This window comes from Macaca fascicularis, chromosome 1 (assembly GCF_037993035.2).
Source record: "Macaca fascicularis isolate 582-1 chromosome 1, T2T-MFA8v1.1".
NCBI classification, from domain to species: Eukaryota; Metazoa; Chordata; class Mammalia; order Primates; family Cercopithecidae; genus Macaca; species Macaca fascicularis.
The window spans coordinates 222,689,990-222,714,627 of NC_088375.1; the positions used below are offsets into that span (position 1 = coordinate 222,689,990).

Genomic DNA, 24,638 nt, shown 5'->3' on the forward strand with positions numbered 1-24,638 from the left:
GTGCCCCCATATCTTAATTCAATGAATTTCTATGGGGAGCAGGTGCCATGCCTAGCATTTGATCAGGCAGTGGGGAGATGCTGATGAACACCAGGGGCATGGTCTTTGCCCTCAGGAAGCTTCCAGCCAGGGAGGGAGACAGACATTGATCAAACCAAGAGACAGAGAGAAGATTATATCCACATTTGCAAAGGACACAGTGCTGCCGGCTTCCCTAGTGAGAGGCCAGGGAAGGCCTCTTGAGGAAGCGGGATGGAGAGCTCAGGGCGGAGAAGGACTTGACTAAGTGAATGAGGAGGGAAGGGTGTCTCTGACAGAGAGAACAGCACGTGCAGAGGCCGGGTGGGACAGAGAAGCACAACATCCCCCGACCTGGAAGAAGGGCAGCGCAGGTGGGGCCCAGAGAGTGAGAGCTTGGTGCTGAGAGCTGGGGCTGGGAGAAAGGAGGGGGCTGTGTTGGGATCACATCCTGAGACTGATTCTGGGAAGATGGCGTAGGCACGTTTTTCCCCCGTCCTCCCACCAAGAACTGCCAAAAGCCCTGGACATTACGTACAAAATAAATGTAAGAAGACTCTGAAAGACGAAGAGAAGAAGGTAGGTCAACTGAGGGCCTTGGGACCAGAAGGACACAGTGGTGAGTCCCTGGAGTTTTCTTTTTCTTTCTTTCTTTTTTTTTTTTTGTTTTGTTTTTTTGAGATGGAGTCTCACTCTTGTTGCCCAGGCTGGAGTACAATGGCGTGATCTTGGCTCACTGCAACCTCTACCTCCCAGGTTCAAGTGATTTCCCTGCCTCAGCCTCCCGAGTAGATGGGATTATAGGTGCCTGCCTCCATGCCTGGCTAATTTTTGTATTTTTAGTAGAGACGAGTTTTCACCATGTTGGCCAGGATGGTCTTGAACCCCTGACCTCAAGTGATCTGCCGGCCTCGGCCTCCCAAAGTGCTGGGATTACAGGCGTGAGCCACCACACCTGGCCTTGTGTCCTTATCTTTAGAGTAACAGGAAGAATCTGAAGCATTTCAGGTATATACCCGTGTGTGTGTGTGTGTGTGTGTGTGTGTGTGTGTGTGTGTCTGTGTATGTGTGTGTATGTGTGTGTGTGTGTGTGTGTGTGTGTGTGTCTGTGTATGTGTGTGTGTGTGTGTGTGTGTGTGTCTGTGTATGTGTATGTGTGTGTATGTGTGTGTGTGTGTGTGTGTGTCTGTGTGTGTGTGTGTGTGTGTCTGTGTATGTGTGTGTCTGTGTATGTGTGTGTATGTGTGTGTGTGTGTGTGTGTGTGTGTGTCTGTGTATGTGTGTGAGAGAGACAGAGACAGAGAGACAGAGAGAGACAGAGAGACAGACAGAGAGGATCAGATTCAGATTTGGTCTTGCAAGAGTCATTCTGACTGTCTGCCCTGGGGGCTGTATAAGAGAAGGAACTGGGGGTGAGAAGGTGGGGAAGATAATTGGGGGCCAAGTCTACAAGACTCGAGGACGGGCTGGCTGTGAAAGATGAGGGAAGAGGGGAAGGACAAAAGGGGCAGGCAGTGGTAGCGATGGGGGTGACTGCCAATCCTCAGGTCTGCACAACAGGGCATGGGACTCCAGAGAAGGGCCCGGCTGGGGGAGAAACCACAGGAACTTCGTGGTACTTTTCTCCTCCATGGACACGGGGCTGCCTCTGAGCCCGTCTCCCCGGCTCCATGCACGCTGCAGCTGCGGCACCCACTTCGTGCTGTGCTCCAAAGCCCACCCACTCCTCATGCCTCCCTTCCGGAAGATGGTCCCAATGCCACCCAGACAGTTTCTGTGGCCCGTACCCCTTCTCTGGTTACGAGCAGCCTCGACACCTTGTACTATCAGAGAAGTAGAAGTCAGAGAAGTAAGAAACTTGTCTGAGGTCACATGGTAAGTTGGAAAAGAAACCCAAGTTTCTCAAGGCTTGAGGCCGGAGCCGGATCTCTCAGCACCTCTAACTCCCAATGCCCTGAACCTGAAAGGGTGAAATCAACCCCAATCTTCCAGGGAACTCCCAGGATAGAGACTTGAGGTTTCCTTCTTGTTTAGGGGGCATCAGATAACCTCTGCCTTGAGCCTCAAACCAAACCAAGACCTCCTCCAGCCAGGTCTATGCCAGGGGACAGCAGGGTCTCTCTGTACCTGGAACACAAGATGGGGGAGGGCAGCAGAAGGGCTGGGTGCTGGGTACATCCCTGGCCCATCGCCAAAGGAGACACGATCTGTCCGACAGGCTCCGGGAAGCAGGAGGTCGGAAGTCAGTAGTGCACGGGGGTGGGCGAAAGGTGCAGCAGCAACGGCACAGATCTCTGTCCTGGGCCGAGGGTGGGGACACTGACCTGGGAACTTGACAATCATCCCTGCTGGGCAGACAGAATGGAAGAAGCAGCGGGCACAGGAGTTGACGACAGACACGGCACAGAACATGCCAGGCTGACATTCGCAGACACGGGAGGAGTTCCACGCACACGGCATCTTCTCCACGAGGTCGTCTGAAAGGACACAGACGGTGTCACAGAGGGGAACAGAAGAAAGGCGTCTCTCCAGAGAGCTCTTGAGATGAGGGAGAGAGAGCAGTCAGCCTCTCTCCACAGGCAGCCACAGTGCAGCCTCCACCTCCCAGCTCACCCCCCTGGTGACCACTAAAATTGGATTAAAAATCAAAATAAATTAATGTACCAATTTTTTTAAATACAAAAAAAAAAGGCATGAAGGAAACTTAGACGCACATTGCTAAATGAAAGACACCAGTCTGAAAAGGCTACACACTGATTCCAACTACATGACATTTCTGGAAAAGACAAAACTATCGAGACAGTAAAAAGACCAGTAGCTGCCAGAGGTTCAGGGGGAGGGAGAGATGAAGCGATGAGCTCAGGACACATTTGGGGCAGTGAAAATATTCCGGATGCCACTGTGATGGTGGGCACGTGTCATCATCCATTTTTCTAAAGCCCTAGAATGGGCAACACCAAGAGTGAACCCTGATGTAAACTATGGACATTGTTAGTAATAATAACGCACTGTTAGTAAGAATAATGCATCATTATCGGGTCACCCATGCTAACAACTGTGCAACACTAATGCCAGGTGTTCATGACAGGGGAGTCCGGGTGCAGTGGCTCACGCCTTTCATCCCAGCACTTTGGGAGGCCGAGGCAGGAGGACCATTTGCCCTCAGGAATTCCAGACCAGCCTGGGCAACATGGCGAAATCCTGTCTCTACAAAAAAAAAAAAAAAAAATTAGCCAGGCATGGTAGCACATGCCTGTAGTCCCAGCTACTTGGGAGGCTGAGGCGGGAGGATCGCTTGAAGCCAGGAGGTTGAGGCTGTAAAGAGCTGTGATTGCACCACTGCACTCCAGCCTGGGCAACAGAGTGATACCCTGTTTCAAACAAAAAACAGGGGAAACTGTGGGAGACTGGGAAGGGGATAGAAGGTATATGGGAACTCTGTATTTTCTGTTCAATTTTCTTGTAAATCTAAAATTGCTTCAAGAAATCATTTATTAATTTTTTTTTTAAGACAGAGTCTCACTCTGTCACCCAGGCTGGAGTGCAGTGGTGCTATCTCGGCTCACCGCAGCCTCCATCTCCCAGGTTCAAGCAATTCTCCTGCCTAAACCTCCTGGGCTGGGATTACAGGGGCGTACCACCATGCCCAGCTAATTTTTTGGTATTTTTAGTAGAGATGGGGTTTCACCACATTGGCCAGGATGGTCTCAAACCCCTGACCTCAGGTGATCCACCCGCCTCAGCCTCTCAAAGTGCTGGGATTACAGGCATGAGCCACTGTGCCCAGCCAGAAATAGTTTATTAATTTTTTTTAAAGGACAAAGGATTGGAATAGACATTTCTCTAAAGAAGATACACATCTGGCCAATAAACACATGAAAAATGTACAACCGTTAGCCATTAAGGAAATGCAAGTCAAAATCACAGTGAGATACCACTTCATATCCACTAGAATGACTAGAATCAAAAAGACAGATAATAACAAGTGCAGGCAGAAAAAGCAGGAAATCACAGGTTGGTTAACAGACATAAAAAGTACAGTTAGGCCGGGAGTGGTGGCTCACACTTGTAATCCCAGCACTTTGGGAGGCCAAGGTGGGCAGATCACCTGAGGTCAGGAGTTTGAGACCAGTCCGGCCAACATAGTGAACCCGCCTCTACTGAAAATACAAAAATTAGCCGGGTGTGGTGGCGGGCACCTATAATCCCAGCTACTCGGGAGGCTGAGATGGGAGAATGCCTTGAACCCAGGAGGTGGAGGTTGCAGTGAGTTGAGATCGCCCTGCTTCACTCCAGCCTGAGCAAAAGAGCGAGACTCCATCTCAAAAAAAAAAAACAAAAAACAAACAATAACAACAACAACATAGCAATGGTAAAACTAATAATTAACGTGTAACAGGCCTGGAGACCAAGAAGGGGCAACTTTGGCAGATCCGAAATGAAGACAACTCCCCGAAATATGGAAGGCAGAGGACAGAGGAGATCAGAGCAAAGGAGGCCACAGCCCAGAATACAGCCAAGGAGGACTCACTGAAGAAGAGGGGAAGGCTCTGGGTAGCTCCTCATGGACTCATGCCACACAGCAGAGGCCACGCGTCTCCCCGCAAAGAGACTACTGCAGCCCCACCTGAGCCCTACGGCCCTTAGAGGTGGGTTTCAGAGGCTCCATTTGCAGACCACTCACATCATGAGATACGATGTGCACAGAACTAGAAGTCACCAAACATCAGAGGAAAACCAGCGCCAAGGAAGAGGAGGTCTGAATGCAAAGAGAACTAACACTCAAGGAGGCAGAAAAGAGGAAAAACAGAACAAAACATTAGAAACGATACATTCACGCACGGCAGAGCAACGCTTCAGTCAACGATGGATGCTGTACATGATGATGGTCCCATAAGATCATAATGGAGGCCGGGCACAGTGGCTCACACCTGTAATCCCAGCACTGTGGAAGGTTGAGGAGGGCGCATAACCTGAGGTCAGGAGTTCAAGATCAGCCTGGCCAACATGGTGAAACCCCACCTCTATTAAAAAAATACAAAAGTTAGCCAGGAGTGGTGGTACATGCCTGTAATCCCAGCTACTCGAGAGGCTGAGACAGGAGAATCGCTTGAACCCAGGTTGCAGGGAGCCGAGATTGTACCATTGCACTCCAGCCTGGGCAACACAGTGGGATTCCATCTCAAAAAAAAAAAAGAGAGAGAGAGATTATAATGGAGCTGAAAAATTCTTATTGCCTAGTGATGTCATAGCCATAGCAAGGTCACAGCACACGCTTTACTCCTGTGTTTGTGGAGAAGTTGGTGTAAACAAACCTACTGCACTGCCAGTTCTATAAAAGTGCTGCATAGCACATGCAATTATGGATAGTACATAATTCTTGATAATGATAATAAAAAGCTATATTGCTGGTTTATGTACTTACAGTACTATACTTTTTATCACTTTTTTTTTAAACAGGGTCTTGCTGTGTTGCCCAGGCTGGAGTGCAGTGGCACCATCACAGATCACTGCAGGCTCAACCTCCTATGCTCAAGCAATCCTCCCACCTCAGCCTCCTGAGTAGCTGGGACTACAGGCACATGCCACCACACCCAGCTAATTTATTTTATTTTTTGTAGAGATGGAGGTCTTGCTGTGTTGCCCGGCGGGTCTCAAACTCCTGACCTCAAGCAATCCTCCCAGGCGGGCCTCCCGAAGTGCTGAGACTGCAGGCATGAGCCACCAAGCCTGGCCTTATCATTATTTTAGATAATCCCTGAAGCCCCTCCCAGCTCCACCTCTAACCCCCAAAATATGTCAGTCCAATTCTTGTACTCTCACTTATTTAAAAAAAAAAAAATTAATTGTAATACAGCCTCAGATAAGTCCTTCAGGAGATCTCCAGAAGAAGGCATTGTCACCATAGGAGATGGCACTCCATGCATGTTACCGCCCCTGAAGACCTTCCAATGGGACAAGATTCATTTCTTTTTATCTTTTTCTTTCTTTTTTTTTTTTTTTTGAGACAGAGTCTTGTTCTGTCATCCAGGCTGGAGTGCAGTGGCGCAATCTCGGCTCATTGCAACCTCTGCCTCCCAGGTTCAAGTGATTCTCCTGCCTCAGCCTCCTGATTAGCTGGGATTACAGGCGCATGCCAACATACCCAGCTAATTTTTATATTTTTAGTAGAAACAGGATTTCACCATGTTGACCAGGCTGGTCTTGAACTCCTGACCTCAAGTGATCTGCCCACCTCGGCCTCCCAAAGTGCTGGGATTACAGGTGTAAGCCACTGCGCCCTGCCAATGGGACAAGATTCAGAGGAGGAAGACAGTGATTCCGATGATCCTGCCTCGGATAATGTAAGTGTTTGTGTCTCAGCATATAACTTAAAAATGTTAAAAATAATAAAATTTTAAAATATAAAAGAGTGTATTGAATAAGGCTATAAAGAAAATATTTTTGTACAGCTGTACAATGTGTTTGCGCTTTAAGCTAAGTGTTATTAGAAAAGAGCCAAAGTTTAAAAAGTTAAAGTTTATAAAGTGAAAAAGTTGTTTAATATATTATTGAAGAAAGAAAAATATGTCTTTTTTTTTTTTTTTTTTTTTTTTTGAGACGGAGTCTGGCTCTGTCACCCAGGCTGGAGTGCAGTGGCCGGATCTCAGCTCACTGCAAGCTCCGCCTCCCGGGTTTACGCCATTCTCCTGTCTCAGCCTCCCGAGTAGCTGGGACTACAGGCGCCCGCCACCTCGCCCGGCTAGTTTTTTGTATTTTTTAGTAGAGACGGGGTTTCACTGTGTTAGCCAGGATGGTCTCCATCTCTTGACCTCGTGATCCGCCCGTCTTGGCCTCCCAAAGTGCTGGGATTACAGGCTTGAGCCACCGCGCCCGGCGAAAAATATGTCTTATAAATTTAGTGTAGCCTAAGTGTACGGCATTGATAAAGTACGGCATTGATAAAATGTACTATATAGTGTATAGTAATGCCCTAGGCCATCACACTCACCCACCACTTACTCATTGACTCACCCAGAACAACTTCGTGTCCTGCAAGTTCCATTCATGGTAAGTGCCCTGTATAAATGTGCCATCTTTTATATTTCATGCCTTTTTTTTTTTTAAGATGGTGCCTCGCTCTGTCACCCAGGCTGGAGTACAGTGACATAGTCTTGGTGCACTGCAACCTCTGCCTCCCAGGTTCAAGCAATTCTCCTGCTTCAGCCCCCCGAGTAGCTGGGACTACAGGCACGTGCCACCACACCCGGCTAATTTTTGTATTTTTAGTAGAGATGGGGTTTCGCCATGCTGGCCAGGCTGGTCTCGAACTCCTGACCTCAGGTGATCCACCCGCCTCGGCCTCCCAAAGTGCTGGGATTACAGGTGTGAGCCACTGCGCCCGGCCTATATCGTATTTTTACTGCACCTTTTCTATGTTTAGATACACAGATACTTACTATTGTGTCACAGTTGCCTACAGTATTCAGGACAGTCGTGTGCTGTGCAGATTTGTAGCTTAGGAGCAAAAGGATCTGCCATAGAGCCTAGGTGCGCAGTAGGCTACATCATGTAGGTGTGTGTAAGTACACTACTCTAGGATGTTTGCACAGTGACAGAATTGCCTGACACATTTGTCAGAATGTATTCCTGTCATTAAGCAATGCATGACTATAATTTATATCCTCAGAGACACACAAAAAAATTGTAAGTTGGGTGCAGCGGTATGCACCTGCAGCCCCAGCTACTCGGGAGGCCGAGGCAGGAGGAACACTTGAGCCCTGGAGTTTAAGGCCAGCCTGGACAACAAAGTGAGACCCTGTCTTAAAATGTAAAGAAAGAAATTGGGCCGGGCGTGGTGGCTCACGCCTGTAATCCCAACACTTTGGGAGGCTGAGGCGGGTGGATCACTTGAGGTCAGGAGTTTGAGACCAGCCCGGGCAACATGATGAAACCCCATCTCTACTAAAAATACAAAAATTAGCCGGACGTGGTGGCACATCCCTGTAATCTCAGCTACTCAGGAGACTGAGGCAGAAGAATCGCTTGAACCCAGGAGGTGGAGGTTGTAGTGAGCCGAGATCGCACCACTGCACTCCAGCCTGGGCGACAGAGTCAGACTCTGTCTCAAAAAGTAAAAAAGAGAACAAAAATATAAGCAACAGACAAGCATCCTCAAACATGAAATAACTCAGAGAATATTGAGCCCTTCTTGAAAAATCCACCTGACAGTGTAATCCAATCACTCAAATGATGAATCGAAGTGAAAAACTCAGGAATGGAGAAATTGTGCCAAATAAACTCATCATGAATAATAAAAAATTTTCAGGCTAACATGCCAAGGGGCTTATGGTTGCAGATGAGAATATAAACATTATAGATTACGACAAAGTAAAAATTGTGTAAGCAATAAAAGTCAGGAAGAGGATGAGGAGGTGGGGAAAAATAATTGCTCTGTTCTTTGTTACAGGGAGTCAATCTATTCTCTACTGTCCAAAACTCGAAATAAGCAGATTGTACCTTTACCGCAAGAGACAGTAGTTCCTGAAATGATTATTAACCACTTACTGATTTTCATAACCTCCTTTCTTAATTTTAGAGGGGTTTTTTTTAAAGGAACTGCAATATCTTTTGCTGAAAATACATTAATCTGACTGAGGTCTGGCATTCTTCTGTTTCACTTTGGTTTCTTTTTCTGATACTTTTGATTAAAATTAAATATTATCATTTTAATGTCATAAATAAGATGTTGCCATTCTCTTAAAATTCCTTCTTTGTATGTGTGTACAGCCTGTCTGGTTACTAACCTCCCTATCTTTATCCAGAGAGGTAGAGAAGCATGTCAACCATCTAATGATAATAGTAGTTGTCTATAGATGGAGGGCTGGGGAAGGCAATGTTTGTTTTCTTCCTTTCACTCTTTGTATTGCTTGAATTTTAAATAATAAATGTTTATAATTTTCATTTCATAAAATGCAGTCATTAATTTTAGAAATTCAAAGATATACCAGATAAATGTTAATGTAAAGAAAGAAGAAATGGCAGTATTATTATTACTCTTCTTTCTTTTTAACCTTTGCTACTTCTTCCAGGAAGGAATAGCAATATTACTGTCAAATAAATGTGAAATTAAGGGAAAAGGCATTACAAGGAATGGAGAGGTATATTCATGTGGATAAAAAGCCCAACCCACCAAAAACACATAATATTCATGAACATTTATGTACCTAATAACATAGCTTTGACATATATGAAGCAAAAATAGAACACAATGAAAATCTAATAGATGAACAAGTGTACTGAGAGATAAGATTTTAACACATCTCTCAGAAATAAAGGTGATAAAAGTAAATAAGGGTACATATTATTTAAATAACAATTAACAAGCTTAACCTAATAGATACATAGAGAACTTTATACGCAACAAACAATACACATTTTAAAACACCCACACACTGAACACTCTGAAAATATGTGATCATTTATTATTATTAGACCACAAAAAGATCTCAACAAATTTCCCCCACCCTGCTCCCCAACTGCCCCCCAAAAATATCCACACAAAAATAAACACTAGCTAGCACACAGACCGCATTCTCTAACCATAATAAGAAATGAACAATAAAAGGTCATATTGAGGCCGGGCGCGGTGGCTCAAGCCTGTAATCCCAGCACTTTGGGAGGCCGAGACGGGCGGATCACGGGGTCAGGAGATCGAGACCATCCTGGCTAACACGGTGAAACCCCGTCTCTACTAAAAAATACAAAAAACTAGCCGGGCGAGGTGGCAGGCGTCCCAGCTACTCGGGAGGCTGAGGCGGGAGAATGGCGTAAACCCGGGAGGTGGAGCTTGCAGTGAGCTGAGATCCGGTCACTGCACTCCAGCCTGGGGGACAGAGTGAAACTCCGTCTCAAAAAAAAAAAAAAAAAAAAAAAAAAAGGTCATATTGAAACAGTTTCCCTGGAAGTCCTGTGGTCCTAGGAAAAGTACACAGCTCTTGGCGTCAGGCCACAACTCAAACTTCAGTTCTGCCACTTACCAGAGTTCTGTAACTTTGGAAAGGCCCTTAACCTCACTATCCTCAAATTCCTCATTGTAAAGCAAGGATAAGCAAGAAATCGTCCCTAGGGCTGTGGTGAGGATTAAACTCAAAAAAATGTGAGTCTTCTCCTCCAGGGAACATGTTAAGTCTCCGTGAGAGTATGGACGCAAAAGGTCATGGCTGATATCAAATCACAAACGCAGAGAGGTAAACTGAGGTACCAGGAGGGCAACTCAGAGAACAGACGTCAAATCATGATGCTCTCCACCTTCCAGATTCTTCACCTCTCCTCTGAGGACCCCTCATGCTCCCTAGAAGGAGGCCCTGGAGAGAGAACAAGGGCCCTTACCTCGAGAACAACTCACGCAGGCCGTACAGCGGCCGGCCTCATCCAGGTAGTAGTCAGGTTCACACTGCTTCCTGCAGTCAGCAGGCCTCTGTGGGCACTGCTGTGTCGGGAACAGCCCTTGAAAAAGAAACAGAGAAGCTCCAAACCAGGCTGACTTAGCAAAGGCCTTACAACCCAATGCCCCACACCTCTCATCCCTGAAGCGCCTCCCAGTTCCACCTCCAACCCGCGAAATGTGTCAGTCCAATTCTTGTGCTATGGATGGAAGCCCTGACACCCAGGAGGGGCAACTCTAGCCTAAGAGCCCCTAGCAGGCAAGGAAAAGCAAGATAGTTATAGAGAGCTGGGCCTGGGATTCTAGGGCTGCCATTTGCCAATTGCATGATAATGACCTTGTCAGCGCTGTTTTGGGGGGGGGGGGGGCGGGGGTACATAGTAAGTGTATATATTTAGCACTATTAAGTTAATAATAGGACCTACCTCCTAGTGTTCTTGGAAGGACTGAATGGACTGCTAAGATAAATATGTATAAAGTACTACAGCAGTCCCTGGCACCCAACAAGCCCTATATGAGCAGGTTGTCATTCTCTGCAGGGATCTTATCTCACTGCAGGAATTAGCGGAGTCATAACTTTAGACCATGAAAGTCTAGACCAAGCTTGTCCAACGCAGGACGAGCCGCATTCGATCCAGGACAGTTTTGAATGAGGCCCAACGCAAACTCAGCAACTTTCTTAAAACATTATGAGATTTTTTTTTTTTTTTTTTTTTTTTTTTGCTCGTCAGTTAAGAGCTAAAACACTATCCTTAGTGTTAGACTAAATTCATTTCTTCCAATGTGGCCCAGGGAAGCCAACAGATTGGACACCCCTGTCACGAGGACCCTAATCCAGCCTGATTTGGAGATACACAAGTCATCCAGCAATCGCTGCCTACCTTGCTTCCAGGATGAGCACATGACCCAAGCAGGCCAATCAGAATACTTCTTCCCATCAATATAATTGTCTCAAGAGTGCCACATGACCCAAGCAGGCCAATCAGAGTACTCCATGTTCCTCACCACTGTGATTGGTTTAGTATGGGCACATGACCCAGGCATGCCAGCCAATAAGCTGGATAAAAATCCAGTATCTACTGGATTCCTGGCTGAAAGGGCCGGGTAAGCCCAGAGCTGCCCAGGTCATCACTGCCTAAGCGTGGGCATGGTGTGGGCAGGACTTGCCAAAGAAGGAGGTGACTCAGAAGCCAACAGAAGCCAGAGTTGGAGAGAAATGGGCTCCTGAGGACATAATTCAAACATCTGAATGTAGGGTGTTCATGGACTTCCCTGTTATGGAGCCAATTATTTGTCTTTTGTCTTATTTGAGCCCTTTTGCCAGTTACAGTGAAAATAATCCAGGGGGTTCCCCTAGACCAGGGGGTTCCCAATATTTCTTGTGCCCCTAATCATTCTAAGGAAGCCTGTGGACACTGCACAGAATCATGAATTCATAAATAGAATATGTAGGAATACAGAGGAATCCAACTATATTAGAATATGGTTATCAAAGCATTAAACTTAATAACATAAGATATAGTAACAGGTCGGGCGCGGTGGCTCACGCCTGTAACCCCAGCACTTTGGGAGGCCGAGGCGGGTGGATCACATGAGGTCAGGAGTTCAAGACCAGCCTAGTCAACATGGTGAAACACCGTCTCCACTAAAAATACAAAAATTAGCCGGGTGTCATGGCAGGCACCTGTAATCTCAGCTACTTGGGAGGCTGAGGCAGGAGAATCACTTGAACCCGGGAGGCGGAAGTTGCAATGAGCCGAGATCGCACCATTGCACTCCAGCCTGGGCAACAGGCGCAAAACTCCATCTCAAAAAAAAAAAAAAAAAAGACACAGTAACATGTGATTCTTTGTAAACTCATTAGATAATAGGATAAAATAACTCCATAGTTTCAAAGCAGTGATGAGTCCAAACATTTCACAACATCTGCAGCCACTGTAATAGAATATGAGAATATCTATGATTTCTGCTGATGACAGAGCTGTGTACTCCAATTACCACTATGCTTTGTTGCCTTAATTCATAATGGGAGGAATTCATAAGGGAATTTTAGCTAGAAGCTAATTAAAATAATTGAATCCATTCAGGTTCATGTTCCCCGTGAAATCTACCTTTGAGAGTCCACGGACCCCAGGGTAAGCACCTCTGCCCTAGTACAACACACAAGAACCTCTCAAAAATACTAACTTCAGACCAGGCACAGTGGGTCAAACCTGTAATCCCAGCACTTTGGGAGGCCGAGGCGCGTGGATCATTTGAGGTCATAAGTTCAAGACCAGCCTGGCCAACATGGCGAAACCCTGTCTCTACTAAAAATTAGCTGGGCGTGGTGGTACATGCTTGTAATCTCAGTTACTCAGGAGGCTGAGGCAGGAGAATTGCTTGAAACTGGGAGGCAGAGGTTGCAGTGAGCCGAGATCATGTCACTGCACTCCAGCCTGGGCGATAGAGTGAGACTCCATCTCAAAAAAAAAAAAAAAAAAAAAAACTAGCTTCATGGCTGTCGCTTTCTAACTCAGACACTTCAGTAGTTCCCCAGTAGTCTTTCCGAGAGGTAAATATGACCCCATCATTCCTTGCTGAAAACTTTCAAAGGCTTCTCATGGCTCCCAGGATGGGTCCTTACCATGGCCAGTGAGGTTCGGCTCACCTGTGTCCCCCTTGCCCGTTCATCTCTAGCCACACTGGCCTCCCCTGTTCCCTAAAGGGGCCATGCTCGCTTCTGCCACCCCAGGGCCTTTGCACAAGCTGGTCCTCTGCCAGGAATACTCCTCTCCCCTAGTAACTCCCACTCAGCCTTCACATCATAATCAAAGCATCACTGTCTCAGAGCCTTGGTCGTGATTCCCAGTAAAAACAAAGACTCATTTCCTTGCCCTTCAACACCTAACTGTCGTAATCACACATTTATTTGTGAGCTCAGTCTTCACAGTGTCTAATTCCCCATAAGAACGTCAGCTCCATCGGGTGCAATGGCTCATGCCTGTAATCCTAGCACTTTGGAAGGCTGAGGCGGGCGAATCTTTTATTTTTATTTTTATTTTCTTTTTGATACAGAAATCACCACCTTTGATTACAGGCAATCACCACCACACCCGGTTAATTGTTTGTATTTTTAGTAGAGATGGGGTTTCACCGTGTTAGCCAAGATGGTCTCGATCTCCTGATCTCATGATCCGCCCACCTTGACCTTCCAAAGTGCTGGGATTACAGGCGTGAGCCACTGCACCTGGCCCAGGCGGATCATTTGAGGTCAGGAGTTTGAGACCAGCCTGGCCAACACGGTAAAACCTCGTCTCTACTGAAAATACAAAAATCAGCCAGGTGTGGTGGTGCACACCTGTAATCCCAGCTACTCAGGAGGCTGAGGCAGGAGAATCACTTGAACCCAGGAGGCAGAGGTTGCAGTGAGCAGAGATTGCACCACTGCACTCCAGCCTGGGCAACAAAGCAAGACCCCGTCTCAAAAAAAAAAGTCAGCTCCTTGAGGATGAGTCTTTCCATGTCCACTCACCAATGCCTCCCCTATCATAGGGCCTCACACATATTTCATTAAAACATGTTCTGTCAACCTAATTCATATGGCATTCCCCAGCCTGCACTCCCAGGCCTCACACGGTGCCTCCACCTTCCCAGTCTGGCATTCTAGTACATTGCTCACTTCACGCCCTCTCTACTGCAGCCAGTCTGGGCACCTTGGTCTTTTCTCTGACATCCCTCATACATCCTGAATGTTGATATGGATTAAACTGTGTCTCCCCCCAAAAAAGATATTCTAGAATCCTAACCCCCAGTACCTCAGAATGTGATTTTATTTGGAGATAGGGGCTTTAAAGAGGCAATCCAGTTAAAATGAAGTCGCTAGGGTGGGCCTAATCCAATCTGACTGGTGTTCTCATGAAAAGGGGAAATGTGGCCAGCGCGGTGGCTAACGCTTGTAATCCCAGGACTTTGGGAGGCTGAGGCGGACAGATCACCTGAGGTCAGGAGTTCAAGACCAGCCTGGCCAACATAGTGAAACCCCATCTCTACTAAAAATACAAAAATTAGCCGGGTATGGTGGCATGTCCCTGTAATCCCAGCTACTCAGGAGGCTGGGGCAGGAAAATCACTTGAACCTGGGAGGTGGAGGTTGCAGTGAGCTGAGATTACACCACTGCACTCCAGCCTGGGCAACAGAGGGAAACTCCATCTCAAAAAAAAAAGAAAAAGAAAAGGGGAAATTTAGACATTGTCAGGCATGGTGCCTCATGCCTGTAATCCCAACACTTTAGGAGGCCGAAGTGGGAGGATCACTTGAGGCCAGGAGTTGGAGACTAGTCTGGGCAACATGGCAAGATCCCATCTACAACAATAGAAAATTAGCTAGGTGTGATGTGCACACTTGTACTCCTAGCTACTCAGAAAGGCTGAGGTGGGAAGATCACTTGAGCCCAGGAGTTAGAGGTTGCAGTGGGCTATGATCATGCCACTGCACTCCAGCCTGGGTGACAGAGCAAAACCCTGTCTCTAAAACAATACAATACAGTACAGATGAAATAAAATAAATAAGAAAAGGGGAAATTTAGACACAGAGACAGACATGCACATAGGGAGAACACCATGTGAAGACTGGAGTGATGCTGCCACAAACTAAGAAACTACTGGAAGTTGAGAGAGAAGCCAAGTCTTTCCCTAGAGCCTTGAGAGGGAGAATGGCCTTGCCAACATCCTGATCTACAACTTCTGGCCTCCAGAAGTATGAGACAATACATCTCTGTTGTTTAAGCCAGCTGGGGACCAGTACCAGTCCATGGCCTGTTAGGAACGGGGCCACACAGCAGGAGGTGAGTGACAGTGAGCAAGCATTAGCTCCTGGGCCACACCTCCTAACAGATCAGTGGCAGCATTAGATTCTCATAGGAGCGCAAACCCTACTGTGAACTGCACACGCAAGGGATCTAGGTTGCGCGCTCCTCATGAGACTCTAATGCCTGATGATCTGAGATGGAACAGTTTCATCTCAAAACCATCCCTGACCCCACTTCGTGGAAAGATCGTCTTCCATGAAACCAGTCCCTGGTGCCAAAAAGGTTGGGGACCACTGGTTTAAGCCACTCAGCCTGTGGTACTTTGTTACGGCAGCCCCAGCAAACTAACACAAATGTTCTTCCTGCAGACTAAGTGGCTTCTCCATCTCCACTTCCACCCACTGGGAACCCTTCATGCCCAGCTAGATCAGGCTGAAATACCATCTTCTCATGGAACTTTCCTGATCATCTGACCCCACCCAGCTCCTCTCTCTGGGTCCCTTTAAAGTCACCCTCTCAGAACACCCACAGCCTGCTCTGCCAGGGTGCAGCAGACCAGACCTACCAAGATGTACCACCCCAGGAGCGGCTCCACTAATGGTTAATGGGCATTGGCATATAAATACCCCAGCTCCCTCAGCCCTCAGCTGTTCCGCACTGGCTCCCAGAGGCCCCCAGAGGGATTAAGCCCCAGTTGCCCACAGCAGTAACTATCTTTCTAACACAACTTTATAAGCTGCCTTCCCTTCCCTCTGCCACTTCCCTACTTCCAAATTGGTGTTTCCAGGCATCACTAACTGTACTCAGATCTTTACCTCAAAGTCTATGCATCAGTCTGCTCAGGCTGCCATAACGAACTACCACAGACAGGGTGGCTTAAACAACAGAAATTCATAGTCAGTTTTTGAGGCCAGAAGTCCAAAATCAAGGTATACACAGGGCTAGTTTCTTCTGAGTTCTTTCTCTTTGACTTATAGATGGACTGTGTTCCCCATGGCCTCCCACAGTCTTGCCTCTGTGTATATCTGTGTCCTAATTTCCTCTCATAAAGGCACCAGTCATATTGGATTTGGGCCTATCCTAGTGAACTTATTTTAACTCAATTGCCTTTTTAAAGACCCCATCTCCAAATAAGGTCACATTCTGAGATTCTGGGGTTAAGACTTCAGCATAGGAATTGGTGGTGGGGGGGCACAATTCAGCCCATAACAGTCTACTTCTGGGGGAATTCAAACTATGGTACCCCCTTTTCTTACAGGCAGATAGAAAAGTCTCAAACTGGTATAATATTTGTCTTATTGAGATTGAGTTTGTGAGGGCAAGATGATAGCTGCCCCTCCCCCCATGGTTGAATCTCTAGGGTCTGATAGAATGCAAACACACGGAACATATTGGGTGAATCAATGAATGAATGAGTGGGTGGATAGGTGGGTAAATGGATGAGTGGGTGGGTGGGTGGGTGGGTGGATGTATAGATGAGTGGTGGATGGGTGGGAAGATGGGTAGATGGGTGGATGAATAGGTTGGTGGGTGGATGGATGGATGAGTGAGTGGGTAGGTGAATGGATAAATGAGTAGGTGGATGAGTGGGTGGGTGGTTGGATGAGTGGGTGAGTGGATGGATGAGTGGGTGAGTGGATGGATGAGTGGGGGGGTGGATGGATGAGTGAGTGAGTGGATGGATGAGTGGTGAATGGATGGATGAGTGATGAGTGGATGGATGAGTGGGTAGGTGGGTGGGTGGGTGGATGGATGGATGGATGGATGAAGGGTGGATGGGTGGGTAGATGGGTGGATGGATGGATAGGTGGAAGAACAGTGGATGACTGAGTGGGTGGAAGAACAGTGGATGAGTGAGTAGATGGGTGGATGGGTAGATGGATGGGTGGATGGGTGGGTGGGTGGGTGGGTGGATGGGTAGATGGATGGGTGGGTGGGTGGATGGATGGATGGATGAGGAAAGGTGGATGGGTGGGTAGATGGGTGGATAGATGGATGGGTTAGGGAAGAGTGGATGAGTGGGTAGATGGGTAGAAGGATGGGTGGATGGATGGATGGGGAACGGTGGATGGGCAGATAGATGGGTGGATAAATGGATGTGTTAGGGAAGAGTAGATGAGTGGGTAGATGGGTGGATGGGCAGATGAATGGATGGATGGATGGGTGTATGCAGACCAGTGGTTTAGGGGCTTTTCCTCACTGTAAGCTCCCATTCTTCCTCCTTTGAAACTATCTTAGCACAGATACCCTCTGGAGTATCAGATATCTATAAGCATGTCACCTCCTCTACTAGTGGGTTGCTCCCAGGAGGCAGGACCTTGTACTTCTCTCCCCCAAATAACCCTATATCCAACAGAGCTCAATAAATGCTTGCTGCATTGGGCCAGTCCTAATTCCTTCTACTGCCTTCCATTTCCTCCTTCCCACCCCCACATACTTCTTCCTACACAAAAGAACCCTGGTGGATTTTTCAGGCTTAAATAAAGACAAGACTAGGATGTACCTGCAAGTGGGGTGGGCAGGAGAGAGAGGCTGGTCTAACTTCAGCAGGGGGAGGTGCCAGGGGGACAATAGAAGCTTGGCCCTGTGAGGCAGCGGCTGGCTGTCACAGAAGACTATGCGGGGCAAGCCAGCCATATTCATTCGTTCACCTATTCTTTCAAAAATGGAGAATCTACTATGTGCCAAGCCCTGGGCTCAGGGCTGGGGATCCTGCAGGAAGACGATAGACAAGTCATGACACATGGAAGGAGTGTTAGGAAAGTGGAACCATGGGAGGCACCAAGAGCCCAGAGCCAAGATCTTTGAGCTGCCTTGGGGCCATCCCTCCATCCAACCATCATCCATCCAACAAATGTTTATTTCTCTTTTTTTTTTTTTTTTTCTTTTGAGATAGAATCTTCCTCTGTGGCCCAGGCTGGGGTCAGGAAGGGCCTACACTTAAGTGGAGCCTGAGGAATGCAGAGGTGTGTCAAGCACACAGGGACAGTGAGGGGCCAGGAGCTGCTGTGAGAGGACTCTGCTGGGACAGTGTCAGAGGGCACAGGGGAGCCCAGCACACTCAGCTGAAGCCCAAGATGAAGAGGGACTGGGCAGGGGAGAGGGAGGCGGCAGGGGCAGCAGCTGTCACACCAAGTGGGCGTGCCCATGCACGGAGCTGGGCTTTACTCAAGGGCAGCGGAAGCTGGGGGAACCCACAAACCCCCTCCTCCTCCTCCTTCCTGTTCACAGCCTTTGGAGGAACCCTCAGCTCCTGGGACAAGATGGGATATACCTGCCATGCTCCCTACCTAACACTTGGCCTGGCCTCACATCCTCCCCCTGAACCTGGACAGGCCTCAGACATCTGCAGGGGAGACCCCTTCCTGTGGGGAGCGAGTCTGCACACAAAGGGCGGGTGGTCCAGGAAGATGGAGAACAGGAAGGGCTTTGTAGCCCCCTCATTAGCTCTTCACTCGTAAACTCTTCTGCCTCCCAAATTCGAGACCTTGGGGGTCAGTATCAACTACAGCTGAAGAGCTCAGGAGACTGCACTGGGTGGTCATGTCCATGGCCCGGCTGAGCCACTGATTCGCATGTGACCTTGGGCAAATCCCTGAACCTCTCGATGTCCAAGTTTCCTCTCTGGGTTTCTTATCAGGATTGAAGAAACTAAGGTGGGTAAAGGGCCCAGCACAGCGGCCAGCACATAACACACTCCATCAGTATGAATCATGGTCATTGTTATGAGTCAGTGAATGAGCTCCCTGTCACCAAGAGTATGTAAGCAAAGGGCTGGGGACCTGCTCTCGGGAATGCTGGAGAGGGCATCACAGGCCTGGGTGCAAGGATGGATTCGATGACATCTCCACTTTTCAATCTCAAAGGTCTCTCAGCTTCCTTCCTCCACCAACCCGCCCACGTGCAAACCCAGCCACACAGCTGAGTGCTGGCTGCAGAGGGCGGGCAAAATGTCAAGAAATTTCCCCGAGAGATCAAAGAAGGGGTTTTTGTGGGTTTTTCATTTTTCCTCTCTGGCTACCCGGAAGCACAAGGTCAATAAAACTCCAGTAAAATGCCCCACCCACCACACCAATATGGAGTACTCAGCCCCAACCAGCACTGGGCCTTGGAGAGGGGAAATGGGGAGAAGGGAGCCCCCTCTCCCTGAGTCACAGCTTTTAAGTGGAGGGAGCCTGGGACCTGAGATGTCATTTTTCTCTCCACCCACTCCCCATCAAGGCCCTGTCAGGCTGGGGTCAAAGCAGCCAGAAGAAGATGAGAAGGAAGTGTCTTTCTCCTTGTGGCTGGGACTGTAGGTCCCATGAAAAGTCATAGAGCACTGTGGGCCACTCCATTCCAGAGGATAAAAACCACAGCAAGCGGGCCCTGGGAGAACTGAGTGGGAACCACCACCAAGCATCAGGCTAACAAGGGAAGGCCTCATGGAGGAAGGGGTTCCAGAATTACAGCAGGTAGGGACTGTGGGGACGGCATCCCAGATGGGGACAGGCATGTCCAAAGGCCCAGAAACTAGGCCTGGCACAGTGGCTCACACCTGTAATCCCAGTAATTTGTGAGGCCGAGATGGGCAGACCACTGGAGGTCAGGAGCTGGAGACCAGCCTGGCCAACACGGTGAAACCCCATCTCTACTTAAAATACAAAAACTAGCTGGGTGTGGTGGCACATGCCTGTAATCCCAGCTACTTGGGAGGTTGAGGCAAGAGAATTGCTTGAACCTAGGAGGCAGAGGTTCCAGTGAGCCGAGATCACACCACTGCACTCCAGCCTGGGCAACAGAGTGAGATTCTATCTCAAATAAATACGTAAATAAGTAAAAAGGCCCAGAGACTTGAAAGCATGCAGCAGTTCCTATACAATGGCCAAGGGAGAAGAAGCTGGAAAGGTGAAAGCTGACCCCATTATAAGAATGAGAAGCCAGGCACGGTGGCTCAAGTCTGTAATCCCAGCACTTTGGGAGGCCAAGGCTGAGGTCAGGAGTTTGAGACCAGCCTGACAACATAGAGAAACCTTGTCTCTTCTAAAAATATAAAATTAGTCAGTCATGGTGGCACATGTCTGTAATTCCAGCTTCTCAAGAGGCTGAGGCAGGAGAGTCACTTGAGGCAGAGGTTGCAGTGAGCCAAGACTGCACCACTGCACTCCAGCCTGGACTCTCTCTCTCTTTTGAGAGAGAGAGAGACAAATAAACGTTTGTTGGATGGATGATGCATGCATGGATGGATGGATGGATGGATGGATGGATGGATGGATGGATGGATGGAAAAGTAGATGAGAAAATGGCCAGGAGAGGGGTGGGTGTATGGATGAGGGGGTGAATGGGAAGATAATTGGAGGGATATGGGAAGGGGATGGTGCTATGGACTGAATTGTGTCCCCTACAAAGTTCATATGTTAAATGTGTTGAAACCCTAACTCCCAGTGTGACTGTATTTGGAGATAGGACTTTTAGGAGATAATTAATGCTAAATGAGGTCATAAGGATGGGGCCCTAATCCAATGGGATTGGTGGCCTTATATGAAGAGGGGGAGAAAGAGAGAGAGAGAGAGAGAGATATTCCCACCATGAGAAGACTGTCATCTGCAAGCCAAGAAGACAGCCCTCACCAGAAACCAAACCCTGCAAAAACCTTGATCTTGGACCTTCAAGCCTCCAGAACTGTAAGAAATAAATGTCTATTCTTTAGGTCACCCAGGCTACAGTATTTTGTTATGGCAGCCCCAGCAAACTAATACAGATGGGTGGATGGATAGGGGCTGGATGGGAAGAAAAATGGAAAGGGGATGGAAGGCGGTGGGTTAGTGAGTGGTTAAAAAGATGGGTGGGTGGGTAGGTACATGGATGGATGGGCAGGTGAGGGGGACAGGTACTTGGATGGGTGGGTGGATGGCCGACCAGTGAAGCACTGAAGAAACCAGGGGACCCACCTCATAGATCATTCAAAATCAACACTAAACCAAAAATAAAAGCAAGAAAGTCCAATAGCATCCAACCCACTGCTCTCGCCCGTACAATGACTACTTTGAATCACTGTTGAAAATACAAATCAAAATCAAATACAAAAACATCACATTCTTTCTAAGAATGTTTCCCTCTGTCCTTTGGTGGCCTGAGCATGAGGCTGATCTGAATCTCGTGGGGGAGTTAAGAGGCCACAAGTCTGGGAACTGACTGACCCAGGTTCCCGCACAGCTCCAGTGGAATACCCCTGATGGCCGTAGCCTGTCACCACCCTCCAGACAGCACAGCTGGGAGGATTAGGTGATGGGTGGATGGGCCCCTCCGCCCCCACTGTCGGAAGCCCTCCAGACGATGCCCGCCCACTTGCAATGGCCTGTTGTCCTCAAAGCAAGACAATGAACCAGACACACACAGACTCCCTCCCACCCTTGCTGGCACAGCTAAAGGCTGATGTCCTCGTGACAATCTCCGTTCCTGGAGGTCAGAGACCACGAGGGCATCGTTATGTCCTGCCCCGCCCATCTAAGACCACTGGTTGTGCCTCGGAGCTTTTGATCATAACCACAGGGGCAGAAATGCCTCATGACCCTATTCCAGCTGCTTATCTCCTCGGGCCTAAGCATTAGCTGCCAAATGGAAAGAACAACACTCGCCCAGCTCCAGAAGGATTTCCTGGTAATGGACTAGAAGTCAATCACGGTGCTGGGGGTGGGCAAGCATTCCAGAAAGGGAGCTCTAGTCCGGGAGCCTGGTCTCAGAGAAATCTACTGTCCAGGTTGTCCCGGGATAAATGAGTGTTCTGAGCTGGAGCAGTCAAGAACTGCAAAGAGGCCAGGCACGGTGGCTCACGCCTGTAATCCCAACGCTTTGGGGGGCTGAGGCATGAGGACTGATTGAGCCCAGGAGTTCAAGAACAGCCTATGCAATTAGCGAGACCTTGTCTTTATTTTAAATTAATATAAAAAAAAATCAGGCCAGGCACAGTGGCTTATGCCTGTAATCCCAACACTTTGGGAGGCTGAGGCGGGTGGATCACCTGAGGTCAGGAGTTTGAGACCAGCCTGGCCAATATGGTGAAACCCTGTCTGTTAAAAATACAAAATTAGCCAGGTGTGGTGGTGCATGCCTGTAATCCCAGCTACTTGGGAGCCTGAGTCAGGAGAATCGCTTGAACCTGGGAGGCGGAGGTTGCAGTGAACCGAGATTGCGCCGTTGCACTCCAGCCTGAGCAACAAAAGCAAAACTCCGAAAGAAAGAAAGGGAAAAGAAAGAAAAGAAGGAAGGAAGGAAGGAAGGAAGGAGAGAGAGAAGAAGGAAAAAGGAAAGAAAGAACTGCAAAGGGCTTCCAGGCCCCAGAAATGAAGGGTGGTCAGAGGATGTCGACAGCCCAAGCTTTGAGGTCTCTGAGCTCTGGGCCCCAGCCCTGATCATTCCACCATTTCCCAACTGTGTTACCCTGGTCATCAAGGAAAGTGGCTGGAACTTAACCTTGCCAAGCCCCAGTAGCCTCATTTGCAAAATGAGTGTAATAAAGGATCATTGCAAGCACTTAATGAGATGATGCAGTTCATATAAAGGTCTTGGACTCATGGATAGTAAGTGTCCAATAAAGGGCAGCTCTAAGTTAAAAATAAAAACTCACGGAGATGGACTTTCTTGTGGCAGCAACAAACACAGTCTCAATTCTACAGCCCTAACCTCTGACAGAGTCTCTGGACTCTGCAATGCCAGGAATGACCTGCAGAAAACTGTAGCCAATTATGACAATGACAGTTGGCTCCAATTTCCCCACTTATCAATCCCTCAAGAGGGTCATCAATTGAGGACAAATTTCCCCCCTTCTCCCCACCCCCAGCGCCCCCACTCACCCGTGGGGCAGCGGTAACAGCACCTCCTGACAGCCTTGTCATAGTAGTGGCCGGGGTTTCCACGACAGGTGTCCTCGAAGGGTCGATCCTAGCAGGTCAGAAAAGCTGGTGAGGCCAGGTGGATCCCAGATATCCGTACTCCCTCTGTCCCCACCAGTCCCAGGAGGCCTGAGACGGAGTTTTGTATTATCGGAGAGAAATCAGGACAAGAACTCCTGATTCCACAAACCCACACCGCTCTTGGGCTTACCCCCTGCTACTCCAGCTCAGGCCAGAAACTTTAGCATCTCCCTTGACTCTCTCCTCTCAAACAACCCATCAACAAATTCTCCTGGTCCTTTTCATACCACAATCATCACCACCTTCACCTGGGGCCAGTCACCATCCCCTCGCCCTGGGATTAACATAGTTGCTTCCTACCTTGTCTCTGGGATGGACCCAACAATACACATTTCTGGTAAACTTATTTGTTGAAGTCTAACACACCCGTACAAAAAAAGTGCACAGATCTCAAGTTACAGCCAACTGCATTTTTACAAGATGAATGCACCGGGCAATCAGCACCCAACTCATCAAACAGGATCTTGCCAGCCCCAGCTCCTCCCTCATCCCCCCTCCCACACACTTCTCCCAAAAGGCTGATTTCTATCCCTCTATTAGTGTTGACTGCTTTTGGATTTTACATAAAGTAGAATTACACAGTCCATTCCCCTGCAACCAGCCTCTTTCATTCAGCATTATATTGTGAGAATCATTCGCACTGTTGCAAATAACAGTTGCTCATTTCTGTCCATTGCTTTGCAGTATAGCATTGCACAAATATGAACAATTTATTTGTCTAGTCTACTGTCTTTTTTTTTTTTACTTTGTTGAGACAGAGTCTTGCCCTGTTGCCCAGGTTGGAGTGCAGTGGCATGATCTCAACTCACTGCAACCTCCACCTCCTGGGCTAAAGTGATTCTTGTGCCTCAGCCTCCCAAGTAACTGAGACTACAGGTGTGTACCACCACGCCCAACTAGTTTTTGTATTTTTAGCAGAGAAAGAGTTTCACCATGTTGATCAGGCTGGTCTTGAACTCCTGACCTCAAATGATCCGCCTGCCTTGGCCTCCCAAAGTGCTGGGATTACAGGGTATGAGCCACCACTCCGGGCCTGCTCTCAATAGACATTCCACTTTTTGGTTGTTATGCTAGTGCTGCTGGGAACATTCCTGTACACATGTTTTAGTGACCAAATGTACATGCTTCTATTGGCTATATACCTAGGAGTGGAATTCCTGGAGCATAAGGCATGCTCAGTTCTGATAGATTCTCCATCCAGGCTTCTAAAGCAGTCATACTAGCAGGTACTTCCCTGCAGTGTCTGAGGATTACAATTGTTCCACTTCCTTGTCAGCACGTGGTGGTGTCAGTTTTTAAAACTTTAGCCATCTTGTTGGATCTGTAGCGATACCTCATTGTGGTTTTTATTTGCATTTCTCTGATAAGTAATGTTGTTGGGCACCTTTTCCCATGTTTATTAACCATTTAGGCATTCTTTTTTGTAAGATGCCTATTCAGGTCTTGTGGTCA

At 48.0% G+C, this 24,638-nt stretch overlaps 1 protein-coding gene across 9 annotated transcripts in view; it reads right to left on the bottom strand.

The window, feature by feature from the left end:
* TNFRSF8 (TNF receptor superfamily member 8) overlaps positions 1-24,638 on the bottom strand; it is an 80,837-nt gene that overhangs the window by 36,754 nt on the left and 19,445 nt on the right. For all 9 annotated transcript variants that reach the window (XM_074019938.1, XM_065529757.2, XM_045380537.3 and 6 more), the window contains exons 2-4: positions 23,067-23,154; positions 10,390-10,506; positions 2,343-2,495 (exon numbers count right to left, since the gene is read on the bottom strand). In XM_074019938.1, coding sequence (XP_073876039.1) covers positions 2,343-2,495; positions 10,390-10,506; positions 23,067-23,154 — 358 coding nt within the window. The remainder of the gene's footprint in view (positions 1-2,342; positions 2,496-10,389; positions 10,507-23,066; positions 23,155-24,638) is intronic.